Genomic DNA, 27,983 nt, shown 5'->3' with positions numbered 1-27,983 from the left:
ATAATTATGTAACATTCTTGAATATTTGGCGCCCTTATTTACAAAAGATAGGATGTCATATTTAAGTGCTCCGACAAAGAATTTGGTTACTTGGGGAAAGTAACGAATAATTATACCAAATTTATTTTGAATCCCATGGAGCGTGTGGAAACCTTCCAATACCCAGGTGGCTCTTCTTTTTTTTTTCTTTTTTTTCTTTTAGGTAGGACTATATATGGGGGGGGGAGGGTTAAGGGGAGGAGGGGGTAGATTTTATCTTTTCATGTATTCTTTTTGAAAATTTAATAAAAAAAAATTATATATAAAGCAGGGTCGGGTTGAACTGTTCACTGTTTGAATTGGCGCGTACTTAAGTAACCCGCTCCCATCAACCCCCGCTTTTTGCGGGGCAGAAGCAACGTCGGCTTCCGGGCCGAGGTCTGCCCCGCACTCACAGTCCTCTTGGTTGCCGCTGGCTGTGGGCTCGCCAGCGACTGCTGTAGCCGGTTCACTTGCTGCATGGGCGAGCCGCCACAGGCAGTTAATATACAATATCTTACATTTTGGCTATATTATATTTAATCGTGTAGACTGTCTGGTATGGGTTTCTTTAGAAACTAACACTGTTAATAAATTTTCTATTATTTCTCTTCTTGGATCCTCACTTCCTTTATTTGTAAGTAAACTAACTGATAATCTAATAGTTAAACATACTCAGGATCTGGATACAATTTAGAAAACATTTTGGTTTATTGAGATTTTCCCTTTCTAGTCCCATTTATTCTAATTTTTTTTTAAACCCTCCATGACTGATTTAATTTTTAAAGAATGGACTGGTTGAGTATTAAATGTTTTGGGGATCTGTTTGTTGGAGGAAATCTTTTTTCATTTGAGCAATTGTCAACTAAATATAGCTTACCCAAAACTCACTTTTTTAGATATCTACAAATCAGAGACTTTCTAAGATCTCAATTATGCACATTTCCTATAAGCTCAGGTAAGAACTTACTAGATGTAATTTTTAATTTGACAACTTTTCATAACGGTTCAATATCTAATATTTATGGTATGTTATTGGAGACGAGGAATGTTCCTTTAGACAAAATTAAGAATCTCTGGGAACAAGATTTACAGACATCAATATCTGGGGAAACTTGGTATGAAATTTTTAAACTGGTTAATACTTCATCACTATGTGCTTGCTGTTCCCTCATATAATTTGAGGTGGTACATAGAGCCCATATGACTAAAGATAAGCTATCTCGTTTTTATTCAGATATATCTCCCCACTGTGAAAGATGTAATAATGGAGAGAAGCTTCATTAATTCATATGTTTTGGACTTGTCCATGTCTTGAAAAATATTGGAGGGAAGTTTTTCAAACTTTTTCTATACTTTTCAAAGTCAATTTTAAGCCTAATGCTCTGATGGCCCTATTTGGTATTGTTGCAGGACAAGATATCAAGCTGAAGACATCTGATTTACATATTTTGGCCTTTAGCTCTCTTATAGCTAGGAGGGTGCTTTTGTTTAAATGGAAAGATGTTTCTCCTCCTACTCATGCTCAATGGTTATGCGATGTTATGTCATGCTTAGATTTAGACAAGATTCGTTGTTCAATTTCTGAATCTCGTCAAGACTTTCAAATATTGTGGGGACCCTTTCCGAATTATTTTCAAAACTTTCAAAACCCTCAATTCGTTGTTTAAATTTAGATGTTGGCTATTATTGATTTTTACTATACGAGAAGGTATTTTGCCTTTTTTTCTCCTTAATAAACAGCTTCAGTCTTGGTAGGGGTTAGACTTTTTTTTTGTAATAAATTAGTATATTTCAATATAACTATTGACTAACCTACGTGAATACTAGGTAATGAGATTGTTATTATGAATAGATATAATGTAATTGGTAGTTTTTTCTTATCTTTTGTGACTTTTTATATATGCTTTCTTGTACCCTGTATTCTTCTATGTAGAAACTAATAAAAATGTTGAAAAGAAAAGGCAATGCCACAAAAAGGCAGCATCTATCATTAAGGACCCAATAACACAGGGCACGTATTGTCCTCATTGCTGCTATCAGGAGGGACGAGCAGGAAACTGAAGACACACAGTCAATGTTTTAGGAACATCATCTTCCCTTTTGCCAACAGATTTCTGATCGGGCAATGAACATATATATTTTTTATATACTGTATATACAGTGGATTCCGGTTATTGGAACAACTCTTAAAGAACAAAAACTGGTCGAGAAATTAGCCGGGATTCATTTCTTTTATTTGCGACACAGTGTCACTTAATTCTGACAGGAGACTGTTGCTGAAGTTTCTAACCGGTGTCAGTTATGTGCACTTGTGTATCAATTAAACAGTACACTGTGCTTAGAATGAACAGTTTTTAAATAGCGCCAGTTATGTGTGTTTGTGTTCAAAAAGCAGTGATTTTTATCACTGATAGTTGATGAGCAATAAGCAGTAAGAAAATTCATAATTGTTTTGCTCACCGTGGTTTCAGGCATTTAGGCTTAAACACAGGTAAAGTCCTTCCAACCATTGAGCACATCTACATGGAAAGCTGTTGTAGACAAGGAGTATCCATTATTAGAGATCCTCACCACCCAGGCCATGCTCTTTGCTTGCTGCTGCCATCAAGTAGAAGGTAGAGGAGCCTGAGGACTCACACCACCAGGTCAAGACCAGTTACTACCCCTCAACCATCAGGCTCTTGATCAAAAGGGATAACTACACTCACTTGCCCATCCAGTGAGATGTTCTCACAACCAATGATCTCACTTCAAGGACTCTTTATCTTATTATTTCCAGTTTTCGTTATTTATTGCTATTTATTTGTTTATATTGTATTTGCATAGTTTGTTGTCTTTCATTAGTCCTGTTATAGTTACTATTCTATAGATTTGCTGAGTATACCCACAGGAAAATGAATCTGAGAGTTGTATATAGTGAAAATAGATTTATTTTGAACTTTGGTTAAAGTAATGGGTTTGTTATACCCATAACCATCATCCACTAAAGAGAGGTGATTGATGCATTTTCACCTTGCAGTGGTAAATTCTTCATATACTTGGATAATTATAAATTAATATATAGTAGGCACTGCTTTCTTGATTTGCTTGGCAAGTTTAAATGGGAACAATGCATCTAAAACTAAGAAATTGATAATAAGACTAATGTATGAAAATAATTATTTGTTCATATAAATGACTTGGATAATGACGTCTGCGGTTTGTTAAATAAGCTTGACTACATGAAGAAGGGTAGAATTGTAGAAGGAAAGGATAATGTCTTAAGAACGTGGAGGTACATAGATCAGCTGGTAGGTTAGAGACAGATGGAAGATTTCAGACAGCAGTTTAATGCTCATTTGCTTTTTCTAGCTTATATGACTGAATGTTTGCTGTAATCAGAATCTTTAGCAATTTTCTTTTTTGAACAGTCAACATAAAATAACATAATTATACTGTAGCTTGTATAATTTTGTACTCTCTACCATAAAATGCATGAATCCTTTACCATTTAAACTAACTCTTTACCACTTTTCCTTAGGTTATGAAGTTCACGGATTGGAAAAAATCCCTCATGCAGGACCTGCCCTGATTGTTTATTATCATGGAGCCATACCTGTGGACTATTACTATTTCTTAGCTCGAGTAATTATCCAGAAAGGAAGAACCTGCCATTCTGTAGCTGACCATTTCCTTTTTAAGTTACCAGGTACATTTCTTCTATTTCTGTTCATTCTTGCTGGATTTTTATGGTTTACAAACGATACAGTATAACGTCACTGGCACTTATTTTACAGAAGCTGAAATTACTATACATGAAATGTAAATTGTCATACTAATATCAATATACCAAGCCTGTATATTTTAACTGTTTCCTGTTCTAATTTTTGTTTTGAAATGTATAGAAAATAATGGCATGGTTAAGCTTGAATTTGATATAGCCTGATAAATTTCAAATATTGTGATAAGATCATAAGATATAGGAGCAGAAGTAGGCCATTCGGCCCATTGAGTCTGCTCCACCATTCAATCATGGGCTGATCCAATTCTTCCAGTCATCTCCACTCCCCTACCTTCTCCCCGTACCCTTTGATGTCCTGGCTAATCAAGAATCTAGCTATCTGCCTTAAATACACACAATGACTTGGCCTCCACAGATGTTCGTGGCAACAAATTCCACAGATTTACCACCCTCTGACTAAAGTAATTTCCCTGCATCTCTGTTCTAAATTGACGTCCTTCAGTCCTGAAGTCGTGCCCTCTTGTCCTGGACTCCCCTACCATGGGAAATAGCTTTGCCATATCTAATCTGTTCAGGCCTTTTAACATTCGGAATGTTTCTGTGAGTTCCCCCCTCATTCTCCTGAACTCCAGGGAATACAAGAGCTGCCAGACATTCCTCATATGGTAACCCTTTCATTTCTGGAATAATTCTCGGAAATCTTCTCTGAACCCTCTCCAATGTCAGTATATCCTTTCTAAAATAAGAAGCCCAAAACGGCACACAATACTCCAAGTGTAGTCTCACGAGTGCCTTGTAGTGTAAACGTAACTTTGCTGGATCAAATAACGACAGCACAAAAAGATCGTTACTTATCTTTTCACCCGTTTATTTCTTTGAGCTCAGCCGGTGAGTAAACTTGGACCCGACATCAGGGAGAGAATCTTTTTCATCTCCCCGATGGTTCTACAAGTTCACTGCCTGATGTCAGAATTGTCAGAAGTTATAAAGCCATCGATACAAAAGGACAATCAGTTTGATAACCATTCAGGCCAAGTCAATGGACTACTGATACAGAGAACAATCAGTTTGATAACTATTCCCATCAAGTCAATGAACTATTGATACAAAAGTACAATCAATTTTTTAGTCACTCCAGCCACCTTAATTAAAGAAAGGAATGTCCTACCTGGTCTGCTGGAGCCACAACTTAATGACAAAGATAAGAACAGCCGTCAAATTTATGCTTTAATTAAGAAAGGAATGTTCTGTCTAATTTCCATCAGGTACTGGTTTTTGTTAAAATCGAAAGGTGTGTAAAGCCCAGAGACCTCTTGTGTGGATCTGGGCAAATTTTAACCCTTCTCTTGCTCCAAAGAAAGCAGCTGTGAGACATTGTTCAAACACACTGCAGTCACAGACATAGACAGTACTGAATCCATTGTTTACGGGAATCTGAGAATTCCCCCATTCCCTTAAACTTTATCAATAGAGCCTCAACATCACATCCCTGCTCTTACATTCTGTACCTCTAGGAATGAATGCCAACATTGCATTCGCCTTCTTCACCACCGACTCAACATGGAGATTAACCATTACGGTATCCTGCACAAAGACTCCTAAGTCCCTTTGCATTTCTGCATTTTGAATTCTCTCCCCATCTAAATAATAGTCTGCCTGTTTATTTCTTCCAGCAAAGTGCATGACCGTACACTTTCCAACATTGTATTTCATTTGCCGCTTCTTTACCCATTCCCCTAAACTATCTCTGTCTCTCTGCGGGCTGTCTGTTTCCTCAGCACTATCTGCTCCTCCACCTACCTTTGTATCATCAGCAAATTTAGCCATAAATCTATTAATCCCATAGTCCAAATCATTGACATACATCATAAAAAGTAGTGGTCCCAACACCAATCCTTGTGGAACTCCATTAGTAACTGGCAGCCAGCCAGAATAGGATCCTTTTATTCCCACTCTCTATTTTCTGCTGATCAGCCAATGCTCTACCCATGCTAGTAACTTCCATGGGTTCTTATCTTGCTAACCAGCCTCATGTGCGGCACCTTGTCAAAGGCCTTCTGAAAATCCAAGTACACCACATCTAATGCATCTCCTTAGTCTACACTGCCTTTAATTTCCTCGAAGAATTGCAGTAGGTTTGTCAGGCAGGATTTTCCTTTCAGGACATCATGCTGGCTTTGGCCTATCTTGTTGTGTCCCTCTAGGTACTCTGTAATCCCATCCCTAACAATCAATTCCAACAACTTCCCAACCACTGATGTCAGGCTAACAGGTATATAGATTCCTTCCTGCTGCCTCCCACCCTTCTTAAATAGTGGAGTAACATTTGCAATTTTGCGGTCATTCGGTACAATGCCAGAATCTGTCAATTCTTGAAAGATCATTGTTAATGCCTCTGCAATCTCTCCAGCTACTTCCTTCAGAACCCGAGGGTGCATTCCATCAGGTCCAGGAGATTTAGCCACCTTCAGACCATTAAGCTTCCTGAGCACCTTCTTAGTCATAATTTTCACTGCACATACTTCACTTCCCTGACACTCTTGAATGTCTGGTATACTGCAGTGTCTTCCACTGTAAAGTCTGATGCAAAATACACATTCAGTTCCTCTGCCATCTCAGCGTCTCTCATTACAATATCTCCAGCATCACGAGGCATCATTTCCTATTGGTCCTATATCTACCCTCAACTGTTTTTTACCCTTTATATACTTAAAAAATCTTTTAGTATCTTCTTTGATATTGGTCACAATATTTCTCCAAATCTGTTGAAAGCAATATGATGAGAAAATAGGTTATAAGGAGTCAATATGCCAAGATCTCTTTAAGGAAGTTATTATCATAACTTGATAGAAATTTGCAGTACAAAAGGAAGCCTTTGTATCCAAACCACCCAAAAATGTCCCCTTCAAATTAATCCCACTTCCCATTTCTTGGCCCTGAGACTTTTGGAACGTCAGGTGCTTATTCAAATAATTGTTAAATGTGAGAGAAGTAACTGCTTCCACAGTCCTTTCAGTCTGAGCTTTCCAGAATCCCATACTCACTGAACTTCAAGTGGGGCAAAAGAATTGTTCAACTAACTATCTGAATAAATTTAAGCCTATGCCATCAGGTTATTGGCAGTTCTGTTAAGGTTCATTTGGTAGAGGGTTCTCACAATTTTGGGCACAATCAAATGTTCTCTCATTTTCCTGTTCTTAAGCACCCCCATTGAGCCAAACCTTTATAATCCTAAATTTCTCAAGCCCTAGTAATAACCTTGTTAGCCTTTTTAATCTTTCAAATGCTAATACATCCAGTAATAAATTCAAGACAAATTTGAAGAAAAGTGAAAGCAGTTAAATATTTAGGAATTATACTGGTTGCGCTTTTCAAGCTAGGAACAATTCCTGTCTGCTTTCTGCAAAACTGATGCAATTATATTTGAGCAATTTTTAAGATCGATATTCTTTCAGCTTTGTTGTGTTAACCACCTCTCCTGTGTAGATCTGTTTTCCAATTGTTAACAACATATTGAACTCAGCAATTCTTTTGACTTTTCCTAACTTATGATGAGCTTGTAAATGTGTTGTCTAATTACAAGCACACAAGAAACATAACACAAAAGCAGAATTCTAATGGTTTCAACCAAAGATAATTTTTCAGAATACTTTAACCAGTCTGAAGCTGAATACTTTTTTCTTCAAATGTATAACAAAGGATACAACAAAGTATCCTTTTCTAAATAAGGGAAAGATTGGTTTCCCATTCAAAATAAATATTTTTGGAGTGTCACTTTAAAAAAAAGATAAAGCACATATAGCAAAATAGAAAGCTTGACAGAATGTTTACCCTAGCAAATGTAGAATCATGAAAACTGGTCTGTTGTGTTAAAAATAAAAAGCAGAAATACTGGAACATTTTGGTGTAGGAATATGGCACCTTCTGTCTCCCAGGAAATTTTTTTCTTAATTAAATGCAGCCTGTGTTGTAACATTGGTTGTGAATTTCCTCCGTGATCTCTACTGCTTTCAAGATAATCTGCTGAAGGTTTTCATTATTTCAATTATATACCACCTTCCCCAAGCTAAGGATTAATTCATGGCGATTTCCTACAGATGCCAGCGGTGCAGTGGCATGAGTTATGAGGAAAATGTTGACATCAATTGTACTAATTCACACAATTTTGGCTTAGATGATTTCTGTTTCTTGACGCTTTCATGAAAGAGTATTAACTTAAATCTCCTTTTGTCATCAAAATGCTTTATGGGTTAGTGCACCTGAATTTTTTTTCTAGTTTGCTCACATTCATAGATGTTTAGAAAGGCAATGGAGTTGTGATAGTTTTCTGAAGAAGTTGTGAACCTTGTTTATGTTGCTTCAGAGAAGCAGAAATAGCAGTAAAGACAAATGGCTGCATGAAGTGCAATAGCAAAATACTGCTCACTGGCTGTCCACTACTTTGGAGCACCGATACAACCATAAGACATACATCAGACTACTATTTATCAATTGTAGTTTGGTATTCAACACAATTATTCCTTCAGTACCAACAACTAAGTTTCAAAACCTAGGCCTCTGTACCTCCCTCTGCAGTTGGATCATCAACTTCCTTGTTAGGAAACCTCAGTCAATGTGGATAGGTCATAACAACTCCTTCTCACTATCAAACACTGTTGCACCTCGAGGATGTGTGCTGAGTGCACTGCTCCAATCTCTCTTCACTCATGACTCTGTGGCTAAGGACAGCTCAAATGCCGTCTATAAACTCGCCAATGCCACCAATGTAGTTTGTGGAATCTCAGATGGTGGTGAGGAGTGAGATACATCAGTTGGGGGTTGAATGATGTCTCAAAAACTGCACACTCAACATCAGCAAGACCAAGAAACTGATTGCGGACATCAGGAAGGGGAAGTCAGGAGAACACACACCAGCCAGTCACTATTGAGGGCTTAGCAGTGGAAATGGTGAACAGCTTAAAGTTTCCGGGCATCAACATTTCAGAGAATCTATCCAGGGTCCAACACATCAATATGATCACAAAGTAAGCACGCCAGCAGCTCTACTTTGCAGGAGTTTGTGAAATTTGGTATGCCACCACAAAGACTCATAGAAATTTCTACCAATTGTTACGTACCCCGTAACTGGGTTGCCAAACCAGCAGAAATGGATCACTCAGTTGGAGTCTGGATTACTAGAACTAAGAAAGTTTTATTAAAGAAACAAGCAACACAGTACTCTAATCAAAAGGATAATGAATGCAACAGTTCAGCAATGATAAACATACATGTACACAGAATTCAGATAACAGGATCAATCAAGCTCTATCGTTGTCTAGGGGTAAATGACCAGTTTCAAAGTGACGCAAAGTTCGGTTCAATTTAGTTCAGTTCAGTTTGCAGTAATCGCTGCCGTGGTGATGGACAGTGGGGGCAAGGAGAGAGAGAGCAAAAACGAATGAATATTCAAGGCTTCCACACAGACCTTTCGCAGTCAGCTTACGGGCGAGTCCTTTGTGATGTCATCTGAGGTCACCAACCGTGACCCCTCCGTTTCCAGATACGATCGTTTCCCTGTGGTGAACCTGGCACCCAGGCAAGGGTGGACACACACCAGGTTCCCGCCGATCGTGCCTTTCCACCCTGTGCGTTTATGGCCCGGTACTTCCCACCGACTTGTGAGAGACGCACCGCTTTCCAGGGTCTTGTTACCTCTGGTGTCGTGCGTGTCCTGCCTTAGCGAACCTGTCTCTTTTTATCCCCCTGCTGGGGTATCACCTGTCCATCACTTCAAACAGTTCAGGGTTCAAAGGGGGAGCCGCTCTTGCCAGCTCTCCTTCCTTCATTAACATCTCCAAATGCTGCTCCATTGTTCTCCTTATCTCTCTCTCTCCTGAAGACAGATGGCAGACCAACTGCTGATTCCACTGGTGCCAGCCCAGGCCAGCTACATCTTAATCTATGTGTATTCTTGTCACACAATGTACAATGGATTGCATTCTGACTAGTTGCATTAGAGCCTGGTATGGAGCCTCCAATGCATGGGATAGTGAGATGCTTCAGAAGTTATTGACTCCATCATGGGCACAACCCTCCTCACCATCAAGGGTAGTGCCTCAAGAAGGTCGCATCTATCATTAAGGACCCTCAGTAGATGAGACATTCCACCTTCTCATTATACCAGCAGGGAAGAGGTACTGGAATCTGACGACCTGATTTCCATAATTCCACAAATTCAGAACAGCTTCTTCCCTTGTCCATCAGCTTTTTAAGTGGCCCATGAATGCCACCCTGCTTTTCCATTTTTTGCACTATTTTTATTTGTATTTATATGGGTCCAGCATGTAAGTACAATTATGACGAAAGCATGACAGTGCCTCTACTTTCTTAGAAGTTTGCGAAAATTTGGCGTGGTATCTAAAACTTCTCTAGGTGTGTGGTGGAGAGCATATTGACTGGCTGTATCACATCCTGGTATAGAAACACCAATGCCTTTGAATGGAAAATCCAACAAACAATAGTGGATATGGCCCAGTCCATCGTGGGTGAAGCCCATCTACTTGGGCAGCATCCATCATTAGGGACTCCCACCACCCAGGTTATGCTCTTTTCTCACTGCTGCGTCCAGGAAGGTACAGGAGCCTCAGGACTCACACCACCAGGTCCAAGAAGACTTATTATTCCTCAACCATCAGGCTCTTGAACCAGAGTGGATAACGTCAGTCAACTTCACTTGTCCCATCACTGAACTGTTGCCACAACCTATGAATTCATTTTCAAGAATTCATCTCTTTATCTCATGTTCTCAATATTTATTGTTTGTTTATTTTTTTATTATTTTTTTAAATTTTGTATTTGCACAGTTTGTTGGCTTTTGCACACTCTTATCTGCCCTGTTGGTCTGGTCTTCTAATATGGTTATTGGCTTTATTGAGTATGCCTGCAAGAAGGTGAATTTCAGGGTTGTATATGGTAACATGTATCTACTTTGATAGTAAATTTACTTTGAACTCTGAACTAAATTATAGGTGGGTTTTTTTGTCTTTGCATTGTACTGCTACCACAAAGTAATACATTTCACATCATGTGTGAATGATAATAAATCTGATTTTCATACTTTCCTTGCATTTACTTTACACTAGATTTGGTATTCCACCTAAGAAAATGTTTCTTGTTATTAAGTATATGTTAGTAAGTTTTCTTTGAATAACTCCTTTGTAAGTGCAATGGATCAATGTAATTTATAGCCTTAAGTAGGCTTGGCCCAAAGTCTTCTCCCAAAGTATTTCTTCAGAAGTTGTCTTGAAGGACTATCAGCTCTTCACTGAATTGCCAGTATTTTGCCCTAAATGACACCATTTGAGATTCCCGCATGAATACAGATATCACAAAGTTGCTAATTGTCCCTCGTGTGGGTTATGTGGCTTGCACTCTTAAGATACTCCTGTCATGGAATTCAGACGTGCTGTATTTCCATGACACTTGGAAGGTTCTTGCTGAGCCTGTAGCAGGTTAGACAGTGATAGCAAATCTGTGTTTCAATGGAAGAGGAGCCATTGTTGAGGGATAATGGTAAACATCAGACTTTAATAATGTTTGCTTGTATTTTGGGGTTTTGAAATTTTTCATTTTTGCATTAAATTATAAGTTTTCAAATACCAATATAAGGGATATTTTCAAGCACCTTGACAGATTTGTCATTCAACTTTGTGTGGAGATGTGCATTCTTTTGCTGCAAGCTTTTTTCATCTATTTCATGGGCCGGGACATAATGTGTTATGACCACGTGCAAGACTGAATTATGCAAGGGCTTCCTGTGATGCAGGAGCTCACTATTTGGATCAGTACATTTCTGGTTTGTAAGTTGACATCAGTGAATCTATGAAGTATATAGAGGAGACATAGAAACATAGAAAATAGGTGCAGGAGTAGGCCATTCGGCCCTTCGAGCCTGCACCGCCATTTATTATGATCATGGCTGATCATCCAACTCAGAACCCTGCACCAGCTTTCCCTCCATACCCCCGATCCCCGTAGCCACAAGGGCCATATCTAACTCCCTCTTAAATATAGCCAATGAACTGGCCTCAACTGTTTCCTGTGGCAGAGAATTCCACAGATTCACCACTCTCAGACCATCATTGACAGAAAACATTGGTTAATTATTTCCTGTTTCCGATGTCCAACTCTATCTCAGTTGAATACACTGAATCCAAGTATTGTGGATAGCATTCACTGCAGAAGCATGAGCATAACAATCATGTGGACTTGAATGTAGACTGATGTTTTGCTCATAGATTTAAAAAAAAGTTGAGGATAAGATGTTAACTGAAATCCCATCAGCTTTTTAAGGTAGTTAAGGTTTACCCTGTAAACTCCCAACATTGACTAAGGAGCACGTTATTTGCTGAAGATTTTTATAAAAACCTCCATATGCTGGAAGTTCTGAAATGAAAGCAAATGGCTGTAAGTGCTCAGCAGTCAAGCAGCGTCTGTGGGGAAGAAAGCAGAGCTGATGTTTCGAGTCAATGACATCGTGAATCTCCACTGCTTCACATTAAACAAAACAAAAAATATATTCCAGATTGCAAACTTGGCTTCAACTAGTGCATCAGTACATTTCCATGCTGCACACTTCTTGGAAAAGCAAAAGTGAATCCTGTACAAAATCTAAACAACAGGAATTCTGCAGATGCTGGAAATTCAAGCAACACACATCAAAGTTGCTGGTGAACGCAGCAGGCCAGGCAGCATCTGTAGGAAGAGGTGCAGTCGACGTTTCAGGCCGAGACCCTTCGTCCTGACGAAGGGTCTCTGCCTGAAACGTTGACTGCACCTCTTCCTACAGATGCTGCCTGGCTTGCTGCGTTCACCAGCAACTTTGATGTGTGTTGCCTGTACAAAATCTGTTTACTTTGGGAATCAATCTGTGGCTCTGTATCCTACTCTATTTCTTTCTTATTTCAAGTATATCTATTGAATTGAACTTTAAATGCCACTAATTTTGAAAAATCTGCTTGAGTTGACAGTTATGATCACTAATTTAAGGAGAATTCATTATCACCGCTACATCAGAAGGGAAGTTGATCATTTGAATTAATTGATCTCCGCTCCCTCTCTATGCTGGTATTTACACAGCTGGTATGAAATTGCAGTCAAATGGCTGGGAAGGCAACAAAATTGGCAGAATCAGAGTGGGTCTTCAGTTTGTGGTCTTTGTTGGGTGGAGTGTTGACAGAGAAATAACTATTTTCAATTCACTTTTCAATGTAGTCAATATATTATTATCTGTACTTTGTGTTTTTTTTAAACAAACAAAACCTCAGGTATTATGTCCAGATATTGTCAGCAGGTCTTTATCATCAATTTTCCATAATTGTTTAAAGATGTACTATAATTGATAAATGAATAAATTAATAATTACCAACACCCCCCCCCAACCAAAATCAGGGTAAGTGGCAAGCCACTTGTGCCGAGAAATTTGCCAAGAACAGTAATGGTCATGAGACTATGATCGCCTGCATCAAACAACACAGCACTTAATGATAATGATGATGACTATAATTGACCGACTGCTTAAAGATGTAGTCCATTTTCTGGTATTAATAAACTGTAGCAACCCCAATATTTTACCCAAAATTTTTTTGAGAACTTTACATTGAGTGATGCTGCAAATATGTGTTCTATGCCTGTAGTGAATGTAGACCCTAAGACCATAAGATATAGGAGCAGAATTAAGTCATTTGGCCCATTGAGTCTGCTCTGCCATTTCATCATGGCTGATCCAATTTTCCTCTCAGCCCCAATCTCCTTCCTTCTCCCCATATTCCTTCATGCCCTGACCAATCAAGAATCTATCAACCTCTGCCTTAAATATACGTAAAGTCTTGGCCTCCACAGCTGCCTGTGGCAAAACTATTACAATGTTACTGGAATGCTTTCATTCTGATAAATAATTTTCGTGAAAGAAAATCTCAGCAGAGAACTTCATGACATTTTAAAACAATATCTGCAGTCATATGGTTTCCGTCTCAAATTTCTAACATACTCTTTTTTAAAGAGCATGTCTTAAAGCTTATCTGAAGAAATTTTTATATCTTTTGTAGCTTAATGAATTTTGTTTAATAAATGTCTGATTTTGGTATATAAATGACATCATAAAAATACTATTCATTCAGCTTGAATGTAAAGTTTAAAGAAAATCAGCATATTGTCTGTTTTGAGCTAAGTACTTGAAACCCACCATATATCTGTTGGCAATACTACTTGGATCTTACATCAGATCTTCTCCTATTTTGACGATCAGTAAGCTCATCGGGAAGGCTGGTTCTGTTTTGGGGGTGGAACTGGATTACCTGGTGGTTGTGTCTGAGAGGAGGATGCAGGAGCTACAGAGCATTATGGACAACCCCTCTCACTCCCTCCGTGATACACTAGACAAACAGACGAGCACCTTTTGCCACAGACTGATTCACCGAGGTGCACCACTGAAATCCACAGGAGATCCTTTCTCCCTGTGGTTAAGACTCTACAACTCCTCCTTAAGTATAGGAGTATGTGGTTTCATTGCACCTCTGTATTTTGTACTATTACTTTTTAATGCACATTTCTTATTCTTTTCATACCTCAATGCTTACATTTTGTATTTTTTAAAGTATATATTTTTGACTGAGCAACTGGGCAACAATAATTTCCTTTGGGATAAATAAAGTTTTATCTCATCTTGTCTTATTACCATTGAAATCCTCACTCATATGCGCTTTCATCTTCAAAGCTATCCTTTTTATTTTCAGTGCTTTTTGTGCTCTCTTCAGCTCTATCTTACAAATAAAACATTCAGAACAATAACTTGTTATACTGTCTTGCTGTGTCTCATCCTATTGTTGATACTCATTGGTTCTACGTCTGAATAAGAATATACTTCAAGAACCTTCTATAACTTGACCCATCCTAGTAACAAATTCTTGTGTAACCTAGAATCCAATTTCAGTTTTACAGTTGCACAATATCCTCCATTCTTTCTCCTTGCTGAATTTCCTTTGGAATCAATCAAGATTTAAGTGTTGATGGATGACGTCAAATGAATCAAGCAGCTGGAAAATAACAATAAGATTTCAAGTAAGAGTATGAAAACTAGTAGATTTTGAAAACCATGCTAAGTATTAAGCAATCAACCCTTTTGAGACTATAGTACTATATAGTTCAGTTTCTTCACTTTCTTGTCTTCAATGTCACTCTGATAACTGATAGTTAATATTACTAACAGAGTTTAAAATTTGTTTTTTTAGGTTTTAAATTGTTGTTGGAAGTTTTTAGTGTAATGCATGGTCCTCAAGAGGAATGTGTCAAAGCTTTGAAAAATGGACACTTGTTGGCCATCTCACCAGGTGGAGTCCGGGAAGCACTGTTCAGTGATGAGACCTATAGAATCTTTTGGAGACGACGAAAAGGATTTGCCCAGGTGGCAATTGATGCTCAAGTGGTGAGAATAACTAAACTAACCTTCTCTTTTTGGAGAATGTATTTACCATTTAACATGATTTTGCCTTTCTTTGTGTCTGTCCATATTGTTTCAGTGTTCTCCTCGAAGATGAATTCCCTCACTGCTGTTACTGTTTCCTGATCTTTCCAGCCAAAAGTAGTCTACGTGTTCCTTCACGGGAGACACGAGACTGCAGATGCTATAATTTGGAACAGCCGACAAAATGTTGGAAGATATCAGTGGGTCAAACAGCATCTGTGGAGTGAAATGTACAATTGATTTTTCAGGATGGGACAGCGAGTCCAGCTGTCCCAATGAAGGGCTTATTCCATATGTTACATACATTCAGATGTTACTCTCGCTTCAGCTAGTGGCTTAATATAGGGGCTGATAGCCCCCGGCCCGGCCAAACTTAAGAAAGCTTGTTTGGGTGGATGCTGCGCGGTGTCCCCTGTTACAAATCAGTACCCCAAAGTAACAAACAGTACGCGATATGAGATTAAATGATTGAGCTTTATAATTTTTACTTTGACTATATAGTTAGTAAAGAAAACAAAAAAAAAAGAGAAAGGGCCTATTCTCATGAAACAGTCTATTGCACAATGTTGGAGCTCACTGATAAGCCAGTCGTCCACCATTGACCTCCTCCGATCGTTGCTGACCTTCGGACCCTCGCTTCAAGTCCACTTTGTGCGGCAGTTTACCAGCTCTCTCCATTCGCGTCTTCTCTCCTCATCTCTCCCTGGCAAAAGACCACGAAAATCTCTCTTCCAGACTCACAAAAAGAACAACATTTCTCTCATTGGATAGCCCCAGCACTCCAAACCCCATTACCTCTAGTCATAACCCAAACATTGCTGCTACATTAGCAGTGAAACCTTACAGCATGTTACACTCTACCCTCACCAAATTTAGTGATGTCCTCGCCAACCCCTTCCTGCAAAACACAAAGCCCAATCCAGGTGTAAAAGGCAGTGACATAGCTCCCCAACACACTCTGTTCCTCTGGTGCTATGTAAGCCAGCCTATCTGGTGCTCTCCTAATTCTCTGAGACCTCCGCACCCCCTCATCTAACTCTTCAGGTTCTGACCCTGCTGGGGATATTTCCAGTCTACTTGGCGAGGCCTCCCCTGATCTATCACTCGAGGCCACCTGCAACTCGGAGCCCTCTGTCCTGTGGCCAAACCTCACTTCATCCCCATGCAGAGTCCCGCTGCAACCCAGGCTGCCCACAGATAACACCCGTTCCCTCCCCCCCCCCCCACTTCACCTGTCTCAATGGGAGAAGGGCCGGGAGTCTCTTCTTCAATCAATGGGGAGTTAGCGAAAGGCAGCATGTTACCACACATCCAGGTCCTCATCCTCCGAATCAGTATCCCTCTCAGGGGTGGGGGCCGGTCTAACCTCGCCTGTTGGGGGCCCAGTAGTCGCCCTGCGTTTCTGCAGAGTCCTCCTACTAGGTGTAGGCTCCAAGTCGGGCTCTGGGTCTACCTGCACCTCTTGACCCAGAGGCAACAGGTGGTTCCGATGGAGAATCTTGACAGGCCCATTCCCATCCTCTGGTTTCATCTGGAAAACTGGAAGGTTTGGCATCCGACTCTCCACCACATAGGGCGTAGCCGCCCAGCGGTCAGCCAACTTTGCTTTCCAGGTAGCCCCAAATTCCTTATGAGGACTCGGTCTCCCAGCAGGAGAACCTCACCTTTTGATCATTCCCCCTCTTATTCCCTTGATTCTGCTTGGCAGCCGTGACACCAGCTAATTCATAAGCCCTTTTCAACTCTCTTCTCATGTCAGACACATACTTCAGATAAGTCTTCGGTGGTAAGTCACCCTTGTCAGTCTCAAAACAAAGGTCAATGGGCAACCTTGCCTTGCGCCCAAACATCAGATGATATGGTGAGTACCCAGTAGCTTCATTTCATGTACAGTTATAACTGTGAACCAGATGCCTGATATGTTGACTCCACCTGCTTTTCTTGCTGATCTCCAGGGTCTCGAGCATGTCTAGCAAGGTCCGATTAAACCTCTCTGGCTGGGGATCACCCTGCAGGTGTTAGACTGTGGTCCTCAACTACTCGACTCCAAGCATGCCTAGTAACTCATGGATGAGTCTGCTTTCGAAATCCAGTCTCTGATCACTATGTATTCGACTGGGAAGGACATAATAAATGAAATACTTCTCCCATAACAATTTTGCCACCGTAGACGCCCTCTGGTCCTTGGTAGGAAAAGCTTGAGCATATCTGGTGTAGTGGTCTGTGATGACTAAGACATTTGCCGTGTTGCTGGCATCGGGTTCTGTTGACAGGAAATCCAACACACCAGGTCCAGAGGCTTGCACTCTGCAGGTGGGACAAGGAAGCTACCCGCGTTAGGCAGTGTCTTCTGCCATATGCATCGAATGCATGACTTGCAGTATTCTTCGACCTCTGACTTCATTCGAGGCCAGTAAAACTAGTCTCTGAGCAATCCATAGGTCTTTTCCACCCCCAAATGTCCAGAATCATCATGAAGTGATTTCAACGCCTTCCTCCGATACTTCTCGGGCAGAACCAGCTGGCAACACCGGGGTTGGTCTGGGGGTGACGTGACCCCAGTATAAGATCTGGTTCTTCAACTCCAACTGAGGCCATTCTCATAGTAATGGACACTGAGGCATGTTTCGTCCTCTCCACCTGAGCCATGTCTCCCATTTCGATTGCCGCCCAAATGGTACCAATGCCTGGATCATCTCGCTGAGTGGCAGCCACTTCCCCGGAACTCAATTTCAGCAGCTGATTTATCTTCTGAGCAGTCAGGTTACAATAAACTTGGGGGATGGCGTCATCAGAAGCCCCCAATTGATCCACCTTTCTCTCCTGCCCCTCCTTTTCCTCTGCCTTCACGGTTGGCAAACTGACACAGGGCCTTCAGCCCCGGAGCAGGAACGCTCTCCCACTTCTTGTCCCTGACCAGTCCCTCATGTGCCCGTTGGGATAAAGCATCAGCATCAACGTTCCTGCTTCACGGCCAGTACTTCAGGCTGAAATCATAGGCAGACAACACTGCCAACCACCGATGGCCTGTGACGTCCATTTTTGCTGAGGTCAGGATATAAGTTAAGGGGTTGTTGTCAATCCTCACTTCAGAGGTAGTCACTCAGCTTATCCACCACCGCCCATTTCAACGCCAAAAATTCCAACTTGTGCGTCAGTTTTTCTCAGCGGGCGATAGACTCCGGCCGACAAATGCAATGGGCCTCAACCTGGAGCCCTGATCCTGAGACAGGACACCCCCAACACTCTCTCGGCTGGCATCGTGTGCAGTACATATGGCAGTCGGGGGGGGGGGGTGGGTCAGCAGCTCCTTCAGTGACTGAAAGGCCTCCTCACATTTTGCATCCCACCTTGGTCTAAAGGGCTCCGACGGGCCAAGATACTCTCCACCCTCCTGTCCTTTTTTTCCCCTCCCTTTCTTCCCCAAGGGAGGGTAACTGCACAGAAGCTGATTCAAAGGGTGACTCACTTTCGCATAGCCTTTCATAAACCTCCACCAGTAACCACTTTACCCAAGGAGTGCAGAGTGCTCACAGTCTGGGGTCTTGGCTAAGTGATAACCGCCTTGATCTTAGCTGGGTTTGTAGCTACCCCATCACATGAAACTGGGTGCCCAACATAGCTAACAGACGTTTGGCAGAACTGGCACTTGTCCAGGGCAAGTTTTAACCCTTCAGCTTTCAGGTGGGCCAGCACCTTCAGCAGCCTCGCTTCATGTTCTTCCGAGGTGGATCCAAATACTATGAGGTCATCCAGATATACAGTGGCATGCAAAAGTTTTGGTGCCCCGGTCAAAATTTCAGTTACTGTGAATAGCTAAGGGAGTAAAAGATGACCTGATTTCCAAAAGGCATAAAGTTAAAGATGACACATTTCTTTAATATTTTAAGCAAGATTAATTTTATTTCCATCTTCTACAGTTTCAAAATAACAAAAAAGGGAAAGGGCCAGAAGCAAACGTTTGGGCATTCTGCATGATCAGTACTTAGTAACACCCCCTTTGGCAAGTATCACAGCTTGTAAACGCTTTCTGTAGCCAGCTAAAAGTCTTGCAATTCTTGTTTGGGGGATTTTTGCCCATTCTTCCTTACAATAGGCTTCTAGTTCTGTGAGATTCTTCGGCCGTCTTGCATGCACTGCTCTTTTGAGGTCTATCCACGGATTTTCGATGGTGTTTAGGTCAGGGGACTGTGAGGGCCATGGCAAAACTTGCAGCTTGCGCCTCTTCAGGTAGTCCATTGTGGATTTTGAGGAGTGTTTGAGGCATGTTGTAGAAGCCATCCTCTTTTCATCTTCAGCTTTTTTACAGACAGTGTGATGTTTGCTTCCAGAATTTGCAGGTATTTAATTGAATTCATTCTTCCCTCTACCAGTGAAATGTTCCCCGTGCCACTGGCTGCAACACAAGCCCAAAGCGTGATTGATCCACCCCCGTGCTTAACAGTTGGAGAGGTGTTCTTTTCATGAAATTCTGCACCCTTTTTTCTCCAAACATATCTTTGCTCATTGTGGCCAAAAAGTTCTATTTTAGCTTCATCAGTCCACAGGACTTGTTTCCAAAATGCATCAGGCTTGTTTAGATGTTCCTTTGCAAACTTCTGATGCTGAATTTTGTGGGGAGGACGCAGGAAAGGTTTTCTTCTGATGCCTTTTCCATGAAGGTCATATTTGTGCAGGTGTAGCTGCACAGTAGAACAGTGCACCACCACTCCAGAGTCTGCTAAATCTTCCTGAAGATCCTTTGCAGTCAGACGGGAGTTTTGATTTGCCTTTCTAGCAATCCTATGAGCAGTTCTCTCGGAAAGTTTTCTTGGTCTTCTAGAGTTCAACTTGACCTCCACTGTTCCTGTTAATTGCCATTTCTTAATTACATTACGAACTGAGGAAACGGCTACCTGAAAATGCTTTGCTATCTTTGTATAGCCATCTCCTGCTTTGTGGGCATCATTTCTTTTAATTTTCAGAGTGCTAGGCAGCTGCTTAGAGGAGCCCATGGCTGCTGATTGTTGGGACAAGATTTGAGGAGTCAGGGTATTTATAAAGCTTTGAAATTTACATAACCTGGCCCTTCCTACTGATGATTGTGAACAAACCATAGCCCTAACAAGCTACTTAAGGTCTGAGACCTTGGTAAAAGTTATCTGAGAGCTCAAATCTCTTGGGGTGCCCAAACTTTTGCATGGTGCTCCTTTCCCTTTTTCCTTTCTAAAATTGTACAAAATTGTTGTCATGTTGTCATTTAAAGTTAAATTGGATAGATATTAGGACAGGAAAGGAATGGACGGTTATGGCCTGAGTGCAGGTCGGTGGGACTAGGTGAGAGTAAGAGTTCGGCATGGACTAGAACGGCCGAGATGGCCTGTTTCTGTGCTGTAATTGTTATATGGTTATAAAACAAAAATAATACACTAATCTTGCTTAAAATGTTGAAAAGAATGTTTCATCTTTAACTTTATGACTTTTGGAGATCAGTTCATCTTCTACTCACTTAACTATTCACAGTAACAGAAATTTTGACCAGGGGTGCCCAAGCTTTTTCATGCCACTGTACCAGTACCTCAAGCAAGTTCATATCCCCCACCATCTTCTCCAGGACCCGCGGGAAGGTTGCAGGAGCTTCTGAGATGCCTTGGGGCATCCTTTCGAATTGGAAAAATCTCAGGGGACATATAAATGCCGTTTTCTCTTTGTCGGTCTCATTCATGGGGATCTGGTAATAGCCACTTCTTAAGTCCGGCACACTGAACCCCTTCGCACCACTCAGGCAGGCCAGCACGTCTTCAATCCTTGGGACAGTATGCTATTCAGGGATGGTGCACCTGCTCAGAGTCCTATAGTCTGCACACATCCGTACCTTCCTATTCTTCTTTCGGGCCACTACTACTGAGGACACATAGGGGCTTCAGGACCCGGTGATGATCCCAGCTTCCTTCAACTTACACACTTGCTGCCGAATGTCCTCGACCTCTGCAGGGGTCAGTCGCCAAGACCTTTCTCTGAATGGGGTATCCTCAGTCACCCGGATAGTGTTGCACGTGCTCTTGGAACAACCCACATCAAACTCGTCAGTGGAAAAGACACCTTCCAGCTTCAACATCTTCTCTACTAACCTCCTCTTCCAATCTGCAGGAATCGGGGAGTCCCCAAAGTTGAATGACTCAGCGGTTAACTTTCCCCCTTTTTCCAATAGTTTCTCCCAGCATGTCTCACAGGGGCACTAGACATTATAGTCACCGGGAACAAATGCACTGGGGCATTTCCCGCTTGAAGGTGACCTCCCTCTTCGTAGTGTTCCTGACAATCACTGCCATCCTGCTTGTCTGTACAACCGAGGGCTTCTGCAATTCGGGCCTCACCAGTACCCCAGCAAGAGATCCCAACTCCCCCTCGTGGTATGCCAGAGCACCCACTAGGAGGGCTTCACCCTCAGGTACTCCGGGAAATTTGGGGGTTCCCATCACTCTTACTACTTCCCTGGGCCGTACTACCATTGTCTTCGATTGGTTGAACCACACAGTCCTTCGTCTAAATTTGGTATCCGGCTTGATGCACTTCCTCAAAAGCAGCTCTAAGCAGCAGGTGCACAGACAATGTTCCCAGAAAGCTTTTGCCAGCCTTCTCCTTGCAGGCCCCCATGAGCCTCCTCACAAGAGGGGTGTTGGTCCCCACCAGAACTGAAACACTACCCTTCTCAACAGGGTCCAGACAAACCAGCACAAATGTATCAAGGACCTCAGACGCTCCCACATCAGCCTCCAAGAACTTCAACTTCACTGACAAATAACTTTCGTATGGATAATCACTAGCACTAAGCCCCCAGATCTCCAGTGCCCTGAATGGTGTCAATGGTAAATGCTTCAGATACCGGTTATAAAATGAATGGTACAACAATGGGACCTGCGACCTGGTGCAAGTATGGCTTTAGCATAAATACCTTCTTTTCGTAGTGACACACTGAAGCATGGACCCACTAAGCCTTCAAGGGGTTCCTTGGTACATTGCTGGGAACGTGTTCCCCCAAGACACCAGGCCATTCCCTCACTGGGTCTCCTCTAAGTTTTCCCAATGACTCTTTCTGCTTAAGTACCTGAGGGCTCACTCTCCTACTGGCATGACACCAGCTGCCAGCAGCCCTCCGCGTTGTCATCAGCTCCATCATATGGGGGGGTGGGGTCACACCTGTGATAACAGCTGACATATCTCCCTTCTCAACTCTACCACAATGTCCTCTACCGCTCCCCGAGGTAGACTATCTGTGGTCACTTCACCACAGGGGACTACTACTGATGACTGTACCCTGCTGATGGAGCCCTCACGTGCCTCAGACGCTTCTTCTCTTCCTGTACCTCTCTGATCAGCTCAACAAAAGCTGGGGGTGGGGGCGCATCTTATGAGACTGTTGGAGACCCCAAGCAATCAGGTCATGGGACTGGGCGCCCCTGGCTATCTGGTCGACTCTTAACTTATCCACCTCAGCTGCCTGAATGACTCCTCTGCACTGCAAGCAATTTATCTGCCTCTCTAGCCAAAAAATAAAAGCAGAAAGCTTCTCCCCTTCTCCTGACGCATGTTCTGAATCCCCACCATGAGCTCCATTGAACTTCCTGTTGGGCCAAAAGCGTTGTGCAGTACTTGCAGATCATCGACAGCTGTCGCTATGGGATACCGCAACCTGACAGCTCTCACAATGTCAGCGGCCCACCCATTCAAACCTTCAACCTATTTCTGCCGCTTTACATCATCCGAGCACTGCCACTCATCCAGCAACTGAGAGGACTGCTCCGCCCAAGCCTCATACTCCCTTTCCCCTTTAGGGGTGGGTGTTATTCCAGCGAATAGGCGGAGCCTGCCATAGCTGGGACTTTGAATCTGATTTTTCTATCAATTCGCCAGAGAAGTAAGGGCAGATACTAACTCAGAATTCTCACTCTTCACTGGTGGACATGGACTAATTAGACATTCCGAATCCGACCACTCTTTCCCCTCGCTCCTCAGAAACGATCAAACTCTATCTTTGAAATCTCCGCTCCCAGCTACTGCTACGTCAGCGCTGGTCTGCATTAAAACGAGAGCTGCGCCAGCCATTTTATCAAACCTCCGCCCACAATCACAACTTCTAACAGTACATAACAGGTGAACTAACAATTCATCTGGAGTTCAAATATCTACCCCACTGGTTCATTGCTCAGGGTAATCACACAGCATCCAACTGAATCAATCACGAACATAGCCCCCACAATCGCTTCAGCTAGCAGCTTAATATATGGGGTGATAACCCTCGGCCCGGCCAAACTTAAGAAATCTCGTTTGGGTGGATGCTGCGTGATGTGTCCTGTATTACAAATCAGTACCCCAAAATAACAAACAGTACACAATATGCGATTAAACAATTGAGCTTTATAGTTCTTATTTTGACTATATGGTTAGTAAACAAAAATTAGAAAAAGGGCCTATTGTCATGGAACAGTCTGTTGCACAATGTTGGAGCTTACTGATAAGCCGGTCGTCCACCATCGACCTCCTCCGATCACCACTGACCTTCGGACCCTCACTTCAAGTCCACTCCGTCCGGCAGTCTACTGACTCTCTCCATTCGTGCCTTCTGTCCTCATCTCTCTCTGGCAAAAGACAGCGAAAATCTCTTTCCCAGACTCACAAGAAAGAACGTTTCTTCATTGGATAGCCCCAGCATTCCAAACCCTATAATCTCTAGTCATAACCCAAACATTGCTGCTACAGAGAAACCATTATATTAGCAGTGAAATCTTACAGCATGTTACATAGATATAACAGCTTCAGTCCTGCATCCATTCAGTTTCTTCTGGAAAACAGCAAGGGACCAGAGACTTCCATTATCTGGTGATTTAAGTTTCACGCCCAGATTTTGTTTTCAAGTAAGCGGCCCGATGCAATGGCAATAAATTCAAAAGGTTAAATCTTGTAGTCCACTGATTGCTATGTGTTACTACAGTCACAGCTATTACATACTCTGTTTCTTGAACTATTGCCAAATTTCCGTCTGCTTGTTAAATCCCATGCTGTATTTGCCTCATTGGTGCTTGCAGGATACCACATCCTAGTCCTGGTCCTGGTCATGCTGGTGATGTAATTTTTTTCTCTTTTTTAAGCCTATAATTGAGAGTCAGAAATGGGTTTAATATCACAAGAATTTGTTGTGAAATTTGTTGTTTTGTGGCAGCAGTACTTTACAAATATGTAATAAAAAAATCTATAAATTACAATAGAGTGAGTATATATATATATATATATATATATATATATATATACACACACACTACTGCAAGTATCTTGGGCACGTTTATATATAGTTAGGGTGTTTAAGATCTTTGCACAGTACTGTAGTAATTTTAAGTATTGCATTGTACTGTTACCGCAAAAAAAAAACAAATTTCATGATATATGTCAGTGATGATAAACCTGATTCTGATATAGATCTCTTATTGTGGATGGAGAGTGGGAAGGAGGCAGGGAGTGAGGAATTATAGTTGGGAAAAGGGGAAGGGAGAGAGGAGGGAGCAAGAAGCACCGGAGAGACATTCTGTAATGATCAATAAACCTATTGATTGGAAGCAAATGACCTTGCCTTATGTCTCAGGGCTGAGTGTATCTGCACCCACATCAGAATTCATCTCCTGGCACTCCTCTCCCACATCCCTTCCACAGCGCTCCACCCTCACTATTCTCAACATCCTTTGCTTCTACCAGATTTACATACTCACTGTCTGCTCCACGTTGACAAGTACATTACTGTGCAAAAGTCTTAGGCCCCTAGCTACAAATATGTGCCCAGGACTTTTGTTTGCGTGTGTGCGCGCGTGTCCTAGATGATGAGGGTCTTTAATGGCAGGTGCCACTTTTTTGCGGCATTGCCTTTAGAAGCTAGAATAAAATAGAAAGCTGCCTTTAATTAAATGATATTTAGCTAAACACGTTCTAATTGTTGTTATTACATGTTTAAGAACTTGTCAAGAAATTTAAGGTTAAAATGGAAATCTTTCAAAGAGACCTGAGGGGCAGCTGCTTCACACAGAATGAACTGTCAGAGAAAGTGGTAAAGGCAGATATAATAACAACAGTTAGATGACATTTAACTGATAAATGGAAAGGAAAGGCTTGGAGATTTGGGCTGAATGCAGGCGTATGTGACTAACTTAGATGGACATTTTGGTCAGCTTGGATGAGTTGGACTGAATAGCCTGTATCTGTGTTGTTAGTCATGCCTTTGAATGTTGACTATTCCACTGTAGAGCTTCCCAACATTTCACAGAAACATAGAAAAATCTACAGCACAATACAGGCCCTTCAGTCCACAAAGCTGTGCTGAACATGTCCTTACCTTAGAACTACCTAGACTTATCCATAGCCCTCTATTTTTCTAAGCTCCATGTACCTATCCAGGAGTCTCTTAAAAGACCCTGTCGTATCCGCCTCCACCACTGCCGCCATTCCTCGCACTCACCACTCTGTGTAAAAGAAAAAAAAACTTACCCCTGACATCTCCTCTGTACCTACTTCCAAGCACCTTAAAACTATGCCTTCTCATGCTAGCCATTTCAGCCCTGGGAAAAAGCCTCTGACTGTCCACATGATCAATGTCTCTCATTATCGTGTACACCTCTATCAGGTCACCTCTCATCCTCCGTCATTCCAAGGAGAAAAGGCCGAGTTCACTCAACCTGTTCTCATAAGGCATGCTCCCCAATCCAGGCAGCATCCTTGTAAATCTTTTCTGCACCCTTTCTATGGTTTCTACGTCCTTCCTGTAGTGAGGCGACCAGAGCTGAGCACAGTACTCCAAGTGGGGTCTGACCAGGGTCCTATGTAGCTGCAACATTTCTATCCTTATTTCTTTGTGGCTCCTCACATTACCTCAGATATATTGTTTTGGTCAGAATGTTAGGCTACTCTAGGATTTCTGGTTTAAGTTTCATGCTCTTCAGTTATTTTACACAACATAATAATCTGGGCTTTAGTTTGAGGCAATATAATTCCTTTGCAAAGTTGTGCACTGAGCATAGTCCAGCATGATCCAGCTTATTATAGTTTTGAATAGGATCAATATTTTAAATCATGTGTGAGGTGGTTCATTTTGGTAGGTCAAATATGATGGCAGAATACAGTATTAATGGTAAGACTCTTGGCAGTGTAGAGGATCAGAAGGATCTTGGGGTCCGAGTCCATAGGACATTCAAAGCTGCTGCGCAGGTTGACTGTGTGGTTAAGAAGGCATATGGTGCATTGACCTTCATCAACCATAGGATTGATTTCAAGAGCTGAGAGGTAATGTTACAGCTATATAGGACCCTGGTCAGACCCCACTTGGAGTACTATGCTCAGTTCTGGTCACCTCACTACAGGAAAGATGTAGAAACTATAGAAAGAATGCAGATAGGAGATTTACAAGGATGTTACCTGGATTGGGGAGCATACCTTACAAGAATAGGTTGAGTGAACTTGGCCTTTTCTCCTTGGAGCGATGGAGGATGAAAGGTGACCTGATAGAAGAGTATAAGATGATGAGAGGCTATCGTGTGGATAGTCAGAGGCTTTTTCCCAGGGCCGAAATTGCTAACACAAGAGGGCACAGTTTTAAGGGGCTTAGAAATAGGTACAGAGGGGATGTCAAGGGTAAGTTTTTTACGCAGCGAGTGGTGAGTGCATGGAATAGGCTACCAGCAACTGTGGTGGAGGCAGATACAATAGGGTCTTTTAAGAGACTCCTGGATAGGTAGATAGTGCTTAAAAAAATAGACGGCTATGGGTACCCGGAGGTAATTTCTAAAGTAAGGACATGTTTGACACAGCATTGTGGCCTGAGGGGCCTGTATTGTGCTGTAAGTTTTCTTTGTTTCTATGTTTTCTAAGTGATTGGGGAAAACTAATTTGTTGGACCACATTAGCATGCATGTATGCAGTTCACTTTTCTGTCCTGTCAACTTTGGAACTTCTTAATTTGTGTTGATTGATCTTTATCAGCATTTTATTTTGATATTTGTTCATTGGTGTCAAATGATTGTATTAGTAGTCTTTCAAATTATCTTGCAAGACAATGTTCCAATCATTAGGACTATATCTAAAATGAAATTTCTTCCGGAGGATTGGAGGGTTGCGGATGTTGTTCCTTTATTCAAGAAAGGGAGTAGAGATAGACCAGTGATTCTTACCTCAGTGGTTGGTAAGTTGAAGGAGAAAATCCTGAGAGGCAGGATTTATGAACATTTGGAGAGGTATAATATGATTAGGGATAGTCAGCATGGCTTTGTCAAGGGCAGGTCGTGTCTTATGCATCTGATTGAATTTTTTGAGGATGTGTCTAAACACATTGATGAAGGAAGAGCAGTAGACGTAGTGTATGTGGATTTCAGCAAGGCATTTGATGAGGTACCCCATGCACGGCTTATTGAGAAAGTAAGAAGGCATGGGATCCAAGGGGACATTGCTTTGTGGATCCAGAACTGGCTTGCCCATAGATGGCAAAGAGTGGCTGTAGCTGGGTCATATTCTGCATGGAGGTCGGTCACCAGTGGAGTGCCTCAGGGATCTGTTCTGGGACCCTTACTGTTTGTGATTTTTATAAATAACCTGGATGAGGAAGTGGAGGGATGGGTTAGTAAGTTTGCTGATGACACAAAGGTTGGAGGTGTTGTGGATAGTGTGGAGGGCTGTCAGAGGTTACAGCAGGACATTGATAGGATGTAGAACTGGGCTGAGAAGTGGCAA

The 27,983-nt window shown here is 41.9% G+C and overlaps 1 protein-coding gene across 6 annotated transcripts in view; it reads left to right on the top strand.

The window, feature by feature from the left end:
* Positions 1–27,983, top strand: part of tmem68 (transmembrane protein 68) — a 58,311-nt gene that overhangs the window by 14,214 nt on the left and 16,114 nt on the right. For 5 of the 6 annotated variants that reach the window (XM_063063727.1, XM_063063707.1, XM_063063746.1 and 2 more), the window contains 2 exons: positions 3,542–3,709; positions 15,010–15,203. In XM_063063727.1, coding sequence (XP_062919797.1) covers positions 3,542–3,709; positions 15,010–15,203 — 362 coding nt within the window. The remainder of the gene's footprint in view (positions 1–3,541; positions 3,710–15,009; positions 15,204–27,983) is intronic. The other variant, XM_063063736.1, reaches the window with a different exon arrangement.

This window comes from Mobula hypostoma, chromosome 1 (assembly GCF_963921235.1).
Source record: "Mobula hypostoma chromosome 1, sMobHyp1.1, whole genome shotgun sequence".
NCBI classification, from domain to species: domain Eukaryota; kingdom Metazoa; phylum Chordata; class Chondrichthyes; order Myliobatiformes; family Myliobatidae; genus Mobula; species Mobula hypostoma.
Note: the sequence above shows the minus strand (reverse complement) of the source record. Positions and strands in the feature narration are given on the sequence as shown.